We start from the raw sequence: 10,201 nt of genomic DNA, 5'->3' as shown, positions 1-10,201 counted from the left end.
CCTACAGTGGATTTCTGCACTCGCTGCCTGGTCCTCTGACTGCCTATCAGCCACCTCTTTGGCTGTTCACCCTGAAGCTGCATGGTGATCACCTCTAGAAATATGTTCTTCACTTACCTCTCAGCCTGGTAGGTGAATTGAAGTGACACCAGCTGTGGCTGAAGCTCCAAAATGGCATTGCCATGGAGAATGCGCCAGGGAACTCTTGTTCCCTATGCTTTTGCTTTTTGCTTACTTCAAAAAGTGCAATGACTTGACATGTTCCTTTTGCCTGCAGAGGGCAGGTCCCTCCGTATAAACATATGCAGCTTCTAGCAAGCTTAAGTGAGCCACATTGCCAGCTCAACTGATAAACTTAAATTGGTTGTTAGTGAAGTTCTTAGCACATTTGGGGTTGTTCAATTTTTAAACAGTTGACCAACATGCATTCAGCACCATCACAAGATGGAAGAGAGAAATCAAATCTATGCAATGTTAATGTGATGGATTGGGTGATACTAGAGTCAGACGCCAGCATCACTGCAGATTTCTTAAGGCAGGCTACTGTGTGCACATGCTGGTTGGTGCAAAGAATGGAAATTTTGTTTCGGTCAACATTACGTATAATGTTCCCATCAAAATCTGATGTTTCCTAATGTGCAACAATGTTTAAACTTTGTTGCATTTTCTCTATCAAAAATGTAAAATTCAAAGGAATTAAATTTTATTAAACATTGCAATAACAGAATTCTTTATTTACAACAGCATTATTTAACATCAAGTAAGCAAATGACATCAGCAAAAGCAATATTAGTTAACAACTTGCATAAATGTATTATTTTAATTTCTTTGAATATACCTAACTTGGCATAAAATGCTCACAATAAGGATACAAACATGGATGCCAGAAGAAGAAAACAAAAGTGTTTAGTGTGAACTAAAAAAAATACATCTCTGAACTTGCAACACTGTAAGCCTTCTGAAGAATCTTACTTTACATATTGCTTAGAATTTGCAACTCGTCAATATACACCTCAGAGACTTGGGAAAAAACATTTTACAAATAGTGACCCCTACTGACCACAAAGGAACAAAATAACAGCAAAAAACTAAGCAATAACCATGGGTCCATATTGCTGATATTTCTATTTATCTGACAAAAAAATTAATAACTGATGACACATCCAAAAATTTTACACAATTCACTATACAAACAATATAATACAACAAACAGCTGCTAGGAATATACAGGACATAAAAACATATCTAAGGCATTATGCTAAGTTATAGCATTTGAGGTTCCTGCACTGTACTAAGAAATTGACAGATTTTACAAAACAAGTTCAAGCTCTAAATGAAAAAAAGTAGACGGGAATTGCCTATCAAATTGAAAATCCATAGAATAGTTTGTACAGAGAATGTGTCTGCATCCAGTCAACAATCAATTGTGTAGAAATACTATAAAATGTTGAACCACACCAACATACCATGGCTTAGCTGTATTTTAAAATCAACTCAGTGAAATCTTTGGATTTTGCAAACGGAGCTACAAAGCCCTGCTTGTCTGCAATGTACAGCATCACAATACATAGTTCTTAATGTTAATTTTGCATCATTACTTTAAATCTGTTAGAGGAAAATGTTATAGATTGAACATAATGCAACCAGAGATGTTGCTTCCCAATGAAAGTAGCTCCCATGCACCCTCTTTCCAAGAGAATAGACCTTGATGCATTCAAATCTATAGAAGTTATAAATTGGGGTTACACTATACAGAGCTCAATATGACATAGACCTCCTCACTTCCACCTGATTTTTTTGTTTTAAAAATCTTTTGGCTCTGTAGGCAATTGCAGAGTTATTATTTGCACAAAGCTAAGTGACACATCCAGTTGTAAACCATATCTATTAAGATAAAGCATAGATATAAAATAGAATAAATACAGAAAACTTGTTAAGTATTACATAATGTTCCCGTAGACACAAATGCAAAGGTCTAGGCTCTAAAATCTGCAAAATTAAATGCCTGCATTTCAGAAAACTTTCCTAAATCACAGCAATATTTACATAAAGCTATATCATACCAAAGCAGTCTGAAACACAATGATGTCATTTTAATACAGAAAGAACATAGTTCTTTATCAACTGAGTGATCTGTAGCTGTGAGATGTGGCTGAACTCCTTCCTAAAAGCAACTGTTGAGGCAAAAACAGGTCTGTTATTCAGTATCTGTACAGTGATCAATATGATCAGCGTGGGTTTTAGGCCATAAATGACAGCATGTTCCATGTAGCCTGACACACAAATACAAAGGCATCAGGACCCTATAACAGCTTAATAAACTAAGAAAGTAAGCACCTGCTTCCAATTTATTCACAAAGTCTTCCAATTTTAATCATACTACTAGATTGATGGAAACAATGCAGACCAGAGTAGCAGTTTGTTGGGTAGTTAGGCATGATATTTGTACAATTTGGAAAACTAAAAATGGTTGCTCAATATCTACTAGAATCGCCAGTCAATTTACTGGCCTCACAAATGTTACTGAAACAAACTCGTTAGCTACTTATCAAGGCATCATGATTCTTTATTTACACAATAAGAGTGAGAGAGACACTGCTACCAAGGTATCTAATGTAATACTGTTGTACCTCACTTTGAATCAACAACTTAAGAACTTTACTTCATCAAAATTCTACAAGTATGTAAAACATATGCTCTCAAGTAAAAGTTATTGCTTGGTTACATACATCAGACGCTTATATACCCAACTGCTTTCCAAAAGTCATCCCGTCTTAAATTTACAAAATACTTTACCATATGAAAATGTTATGGCTGTTTGTATTATGTTATTTGTGGTGACATCTGGTCCTAGACCTGCAGCATTTTGCATCTGGAAACTGCCACTGACTTTTAGGAAATCATAATGAAGCACTGGGTTTCTGTAGCTTACAAAAAAGTCTGTACTCTCTGATCCCACAGCATTGTAAAGCTATCATGAACAACAAACTACTTAGAATGTTAACTTGAACAGCCCATGCCTTATTTTTTTTATGGCTCACAATACAAGCATTACTAGTCCATGAATGCTTATGCAAATAAACTCAACTAAACATATCAGTAGCACAGTCATGAGTGTAAAGATGAATTCCGTTAGTTACAGAAAACTTACACAGCTAATCTGTCTGTGTTTATAATTTGTCAATGTGGCATTGAAAATGATCTGGACTAATGTAAGTAGATAAGATGGTACTGTGGTGGGGTTAACCTACTCTGTAGTCTCACTGTAATCTGATCAGTTTAATTGCTTTGACTCCTCTGCCCAAATGAAACGGATGATATTAAATTTTTGGTTTATTGTGCCAGTAAACTTCATAATCTCTCAAAGTCAACATTTTAGATTGGTTATAAAATAAATGCAGAATGGGAAAAAACTGATACTTACCCCAGGCACATACTTAATAGAAAGTCATCAAAACCCTAAATTCTGAACATATTTATGTAGGTCATTAGAATGGCTACATTAAATTGGATTTATTCAACATTCTACATTCGAACAAAAATCACGTTGCTAGGTGCAACAAGTTCAACAATTTCCATCTACGCTGTCTGCAACATGTTATGGATATATCCTGGCAGGACAAAATCACAAATGTGGCAATCCTCTCAGAAGGCAGGGCTCCCAAGTTTGTTAGCACTAATCAACAGAGGCTGCTTCGTCGACTCGCACATGTCCACAGGATAAAAGAATCACATATCCAAGGACTTATATGGTGAGTTAGCTGGAGCCAGATGACAAGCAGAAGGCCCAAGCTCTGCTTTAAGAATGCTTGCAAGCTTGATGTGAAGGCTCTAAACAGCAATTATCACACCTGGGAGTCACTAGCTGATGGTAGAGTAAAATGGCGACATCTCCTGTCAGCTGGCATGCACCTCCACGATGACCAGTGGCTATCATGGCTTGCTAACAGATGCCAACCCCAAAACAACCCACAATGATACCTGGTAACTTCATGTGTGACACTTGTGGCAGAACCTGCCTCTCAAGGACTGGCCTCTTTAGACATCAGCAAAGATGTGCCATATTAAGACATCCCATTTCAAATGGATTTCTTGCTGCATGTCCATCATTGTTCATCAATAGAAGGATGCCGACAAGGGACCAGTAATATTATAAACAGAGGTTAATATATTATTGGCTCTATGTACATAAAGGGATTTGGGTCACTTAAATTAACGTGGATCTGGTCAAATGCTAATTAATTTCCATATATATAACCCAGACATCTCAAGCCAATTGTTCCCTGCATTTTGGTACCGGGTGTCACCTCATTTTTAGAAATTCAGCAAAAATAAATTTGTCTCATTTCTCTCAAAGGTTCACAATTTCTGCACTATCCTTGGGCTAGTTGCCAGTGAACTAGTAATCCTTCTGCATTTTCATGCAGATAGAGCCATTATACATTAGCTTCTACAAGAGAACACAAACAGTACATGCCAACTGTATAAAAACTATACAAAATGCACAAGCAATATACTATAAAGAGATAGGAGGGAAGAGGGGAAATAACTTTTAGCTTTGCTTTCATTATTTTGTCTCTACAGAGTTATTTCAAAGTGTCCATGGTGGAGAGGGACCTGGCAGCTTTCAGTGATGCACCTGAACTCCAGATCACCGCTCAGTTTGGTTTGTAGGATTCTGTTAGAGAACTGTATGCTGTGGTGGACAGAGAAGAGACCAGTTACTGCTGCAAGGGAACCTGGTTTGCAAGGGGCTGCTTAGTGCTGTAAAAGACCACGGGTCTGAGGGGCATCAATAACTGCTCTGAGAAAAAGGAGAGGGAGAGAAGGAAGGAAGCTTAGGAATTGGGATAAAGGAAAAATCAGTCCTTAGATCAAAGGATGCCGTTATGTTTTGTATGAAGAGACCAGCTATTACTATAGGAATAGGAATATGGGCTGGCTGAAAGACAGAAAAGCTTCTGCTGCCTCTGCAACAAGGAGAGTGACCATGAGTTTCTGACTCAGACAAAATCAATTGTTTTTGTGGGTGATGCTGCTACTGGGATGGTGGTGTGTGGGAGCTTTCCTGAGACAGACCAACTGCCTGAGATTGAACTGCTCCTGTCTTTGTTATTTGGGTAGTGCCATGGGTCACTAGCTCAGAAGAAACTAGCTGCTCCTGTGGTAGCTGATGTGGAAACTTGGCCTGAAAGACCACTAGTATCTGTATTTCAAAGGAGAAATAGGAAAAGAATTACAGTTCCGACATGAGTAACTTGACAAGATATTAACCACTGTAGGAATCAGAAACCTCGTTCCATCTGCTTATGCAACAGGTCAGAGTTTGTTGGTGCTTTTAGTTTTTTCTGTCAGCTTGTAGCAGTAGCTGTTGGACAAGTTATTATTGTGCAATTGTTGGGGATCTACAGGGTTGAGAATGTTTAACAGGTAGTCTTGGTCTGTGGAGCCAGAAACATTCTACTTGTTAACTGTTGTAATTAAAAATTGTGACAAAAAAATCATACATCCTGGATGTTAAGTCATGACTCCACAGAACAGAACCCCCAGTATAAAAAGATAATACATTAATTCTTTTGCTGACATCAACTGGCGATCTACCTGAAGTCTATTCCCATTTGGTTTTATCAAAAACATAAAAACAATTTCAAATTCCATTTAGATACTTTCCAAACAAAAATCTGTTACTCTTGCAGCATTCACTCAGCTTATCTGCAAGTTATTTTTCTTTTTTTTTTACACACGGCAAAACCTTTCAAAAAAAGGCTTCATTTCTAAATACTGTTGGAGGAAAACATGGCCAAAAGCCTGCGCATTGGATTAAATAGCAGAAAAGTCAGCAACCACTGAGGATCAAAATCAAAAGAGCAAAGATGTGCTCATTCTGCAAAACGACGATAGAAATACATTCATCGGACAAGGTTCGAAGCCGATGTCAATCTGTTGTGAGGACAGACTTAAGTCACACTTATGGTGAATGCAATTAATGGGCAAAGCAGCTTCAGTAGGTAAGTATGTTGCTACTAAGGAGCCCGTCACTCTGTTAGCAACTTTTGTAACAAACAATTTCTCTAAGCCTGGCTGAGAGTTCAATTGGCTGCTGTACTTTTCTTGGCTTGATCCGGTGGAGTTCGTTTGTTGGTTATAATTGTTACCACCTAAATGTTGACCTTGCACTGTACATCAGCAAACACATTGATCTTCTGGACCTTGTTGAAGACAGAAGGAATAGCAATCCTGAGGGTCAGCAATATTTCTGCACAATGGAAAAACATGAAGTAAGTATTTATTTAACAGAAACACAATGCAACATGACAAATTGAAACCTGCAGAATTAGGAGCCTTAGGTGACTTTAGAATATTAACACTTCCTCGGCATTCTCTCTTCATCTCACAGACATGCTTGCTTCAAAACTTTAGAAGTTTAGAAAACAGCTTATGTACTTCAGAATAAACTTAACACCCAGGAATTTGGTGCAATAACAAGTTTAAAAACCAGAACATCCAAAATGAACACTTGCTGGCAGTAAAACTGTTTCATAATACATTTATCACTTACAGCATATGCTCAATATTTTTACTTTATAATCCCTGCCTATTGTACTGGTTATGTTTCATAGAAAAATTCCAATTCCAATGCGTGAGAGTCAACAGCAGTGGTACAGGAATTAATAAGCCAGCACCACGCACACAATGGGCTGCAACCTCAGACTAGCGTTAGTAAGTGCTGGCTTGCAGGAATTAGAAGAAATACCTGGTCTTGAAAATTACTCTGCCACTTCCGTTAGCCGGAGCTGCTTGGGGCCTGCATCGAAAGACTCCTCACAGGCCCCAGCAAAGTCTAGCTCCAGTGTATTCAAGGAGGCCACACCCCCTTGTTTATGGCACTAGCTGCTGTTAAGCAGGTAAGTTTAGAGTCAGGAGAATTGACAGGCCAGGGGAAGGTAAGTGCATACAATTTGGGGGTTGGGGGGGTGCAGGGATGGGTGTGTGTGTGTGCGCGCGCGCCACCGGTCGCAAGACCAGGCGGGGTGGGGAGGTTGCAAGTCCAGGGGGGCTTGGGGCTCCACCTCCCGTGGGGGTCAGTCTGGGTCTTTACAATAGTTACTCAGAAGTTAGAAGAGGTTTTAATTCTTCTAACCTTTTCTGGGTAACTATTGGTACAACACCAGCGGAACCATCCAAAGTTTATGATTTAAATCACATTTTTGGATGGTTCCTAGTGCAGAGGAAGTGTGCGCTTCTGGGCAATTACCGTACAAACCCTTACCTGCGAACTTCCCAGGGGGTTTCCCCAGTGCCTCTTTGGGGTATCCCCCAAATCCAATACTAGGGAGTTTGGAAGTTACGGGCTAATGTCATACAGTTCCAATGCAGTTTAAAAGTATTGCCTTTTAATGAGTTTTAAAACATAGGAATGTGTTTAGACTTTCTGCTTTTACTATTCAGCATTAGTTAATAACTCCACTCCCTGTACTAATGGAAATGCAATCAATTATTTATTGCAACTGATTATTCACTCTTGTAGTAAATCTTTCTTGGTGAAGTAGCAAAAAACTTTTAAACTCACATCAGCAACAACTAACAATCAAAAGCCAACTTTGGTGCTAAATATTTAATGTCATCTGCTGTTTAAGAGCTGAAAGAAGTTACTTACAGAGGAGTAACAAACAAAGAGCCAATACAAAAAAATTATGCCACTTCACATCTTTAACCAAATTGCAATTATCTATAAAATTCAATTTAATCGAATTCTGCTTTCAATGCTATCCTTCTGGAAAGAGATTTTCATTTCAAGAACCAAAAATTAGATTTCCATTGGAAACTTATTTTCTCTATCTCCTTATCTTCAAATCCATCCTATATCATACTTTCAATACAAAAGAACAAAAGGGTTATTTAAGAAAAATGGCTTGCATTCATATATCACCTATCATGACTATTGAATGTCTCAAAGGGCTTTAAAACCAATTAAATGCTTTAGAAGCGTGGTCACTTATAACGCAGAAATTGTGGCAGCTAATTTGTCCACAAGCTCCTACAAAAAGCAATGCAATAACGATCAGCTAATCTGTTTTTGTGATGTTGATTGAGAGATCAATATGGGCCATGTTTTTTGAAACAGTACCCGAGACAGCAGATGGAGCCTTGATTTGGATGGAGTCTCATCCAAAAGACAGCATCTCCAAAAGTGCTGCACTTCCTCTGTACTGCACTGGAGTGTCAGCGTTGATTTTGTGCTCAAGTCTTGAAGTGGGGCTTGAACCCTCAACCTTCTGACTCAGAGGCAAGAGTGCTACCAACTGAGCCATGGCTGACAGGCATTTCATCTGAATCTAGTCAGAATCAGAATTGACAGTAAGGCACCAGTTAACCTCAATGCTAAAATCAAAATGCTGACTAGCAAGTTATCTAAATAATTAGCGTATTTTAATCTCTCCTTCCATGAATTAAAAACTTCACACGGTTAGTGTATAGATCTGAATGCTTAATAAATATGCTGTAGAGTGACTAGTTTATCAGTGGAATAGCAATGTCCTTTCAGCTTTGGCACCTTGCTTCAAATCCAATTTGAACTGATGGGATGAGTATTACCTGTCTCTTATGGCTTCAAGAATCTTAACATAAAAGAGAGGACCATCGAAACTCAGTTCCTCTTGAAATGGAACCTGTAGCACAAATTGGCTATTTCAGATGGAGTATAAGGATGGTAAATATGGGAACTAGCGAAGTCCTGACTGGTTAGGATTGAAGCACATCATTGAAGTGAGAGTAGAGAAAGTTTTACCTTATCTGGCTGCATTATAGCTAACCTGGCACAAATACTTGCTGCAAACAAGGTCTATTACTCAGCACTGGTGACACCTTTCCTTATGGCATTTTCTCCCATTTCTCCTGAAAATGCTGACTTCTTTGGGTATAGTTCCACAGATACCACTTATTCAAATAACCATTCTTCATGTCTGAGCTTAGATATTGAATGTTGGCAGGTAATTCAATTGTGGAGGCCACCATCATGAATAATTTATATTATTTTTATATAATACATGGACTTAATTTATGAAAAAATTAAATTGCATCATGTTACCTTGGAGTTTCTTCAAATTCATCATTGTTTTCATTTAATCGCTAACTGTTAAAACTACTTGACTGGTCTCAAGATTAAAAATTCCTTCCGTGATATTGTAATGGAATCACCGTTATTTGCAATATCTTGCAGAGTAGAATGATGGATTGCTGAAGCTCAAAATTTTAGTTGTCTTCATTTTCGGTAGAATACTTCCTCACTGGGAGGGAAGGGAAACTTTGTGCACAGTCCCCTTCAGAAAACGATGTCCTATATGGAGTCAGGAGATTCCTTCCCTTATTAACTCCATCCACATCACCCCCTGTTCTGTTGTAAAGAATTCTGACCTGTACTCTTGGATCTTTGTCCACAAAAGCCTCCAAAAAAAAAAGCAAGGTCATTATCACAGAATTGTTACAGCATAGGAGGCCATTTGGCCCATCATGTCTGCACCAGCCCTCCAAATGAGCAATTCATCTGGTGTCATTTCCCCGCCTTTTCTCCCTGTGACCCTGCACATTCTTCCTTTTCAGATAACAGTCTAATTCCCTTTTGCCATTTCTTTTCACTTTTCCACTCGATTTTTAAACACAATTCAAGAATAATTAGTAATGTTTGATAAATTAGTTCCAGAACGACTTCCACCTTGTTCTGAAGCTAAACTCATCAGTGCTGGTTGACATGAGGTACCTTTACTACCTGCTGAAAGGGCTCTAAATCTCTCTCTCACTTTTCACATGATCATACAACACAGGAGGCGGCCATACCACCCATCATGCCTATACCAGGGGCAGAATTTCCCAGTTGGTGCATGGGACCGGGACCCGCGTGCCGACGTGTAAAATGACTTGGGGGATACGTCATGTGTGCATCCCGACGTCACCCCACGTCATTTACATTTTCAGTTCGGCGGATGCGCAGCCAAATCGGCTGCGTGCCCACCGAACTGTGAAAGGCCTATTAATTACATAATTGAGGTCGTTGTCAGGGCTGCCCGTCCGGCGGGATGAGGTTTCTTGAGGGTTTTAAAAATGTTTATTAAGTATTAACATTCAAGTAATTGACATGTCGCAGCTCATGTGACAGTGTCACATGAGGGGACATGTCAATAATTATTTTCTTTTCCATTCAGCA

At 38.8% G+C, this 10,201-nt stretch overlaps 1 protein-coding gene across 12 annotated transcripts in view; it reads right to left on the bottom strand.

Moving 5' to 3' along the window:
* Positions 1 to 686: 686 nt before the first annotated feature.
* Positions 687 to 10,201, bottom strand: part of ncoa2 (nuclear receptor coactivator 2) — a 309,340-nt gene continuing 299,825 nt past the window's right edge. For all 12 annotated transcript variants that reach the window (XM_041189195.1, XM_041189198.1, XM_041189203.1 and 9 more), the window contains one exon: positions 687 to 6,256. In XM_041189195.1, the coding sequence (XP_041045129.1) occupies positions 6,245 to 6,256 (12 nt within the window). In that variant the 3' untranslated portion in view covers positions 687 to 6,244. The remainder of the gene's footprint in view (positions 6,257 to 10,201) is intronic.

The sequence above is a fragment of the Carcharodon carcharias genome, chromosome 6 (assembly GCF_017639515.1).
Source record: "Carcharodon carcharias isolate sCarCar2 chromosome 6, sCarCar2.pri, whole genome shotgun sequence".
Taxonomy (NCBI): domain Eukaryota; kingdom Metazoa; phylum Chordata; class Chondrichthyes; order Lamniformes; family Lamnidae; genus Carcharodon; species Carcharodon carcharias.
This window is presented reverse-complemented; position numbering and strand designations above follow the sequence as displayed.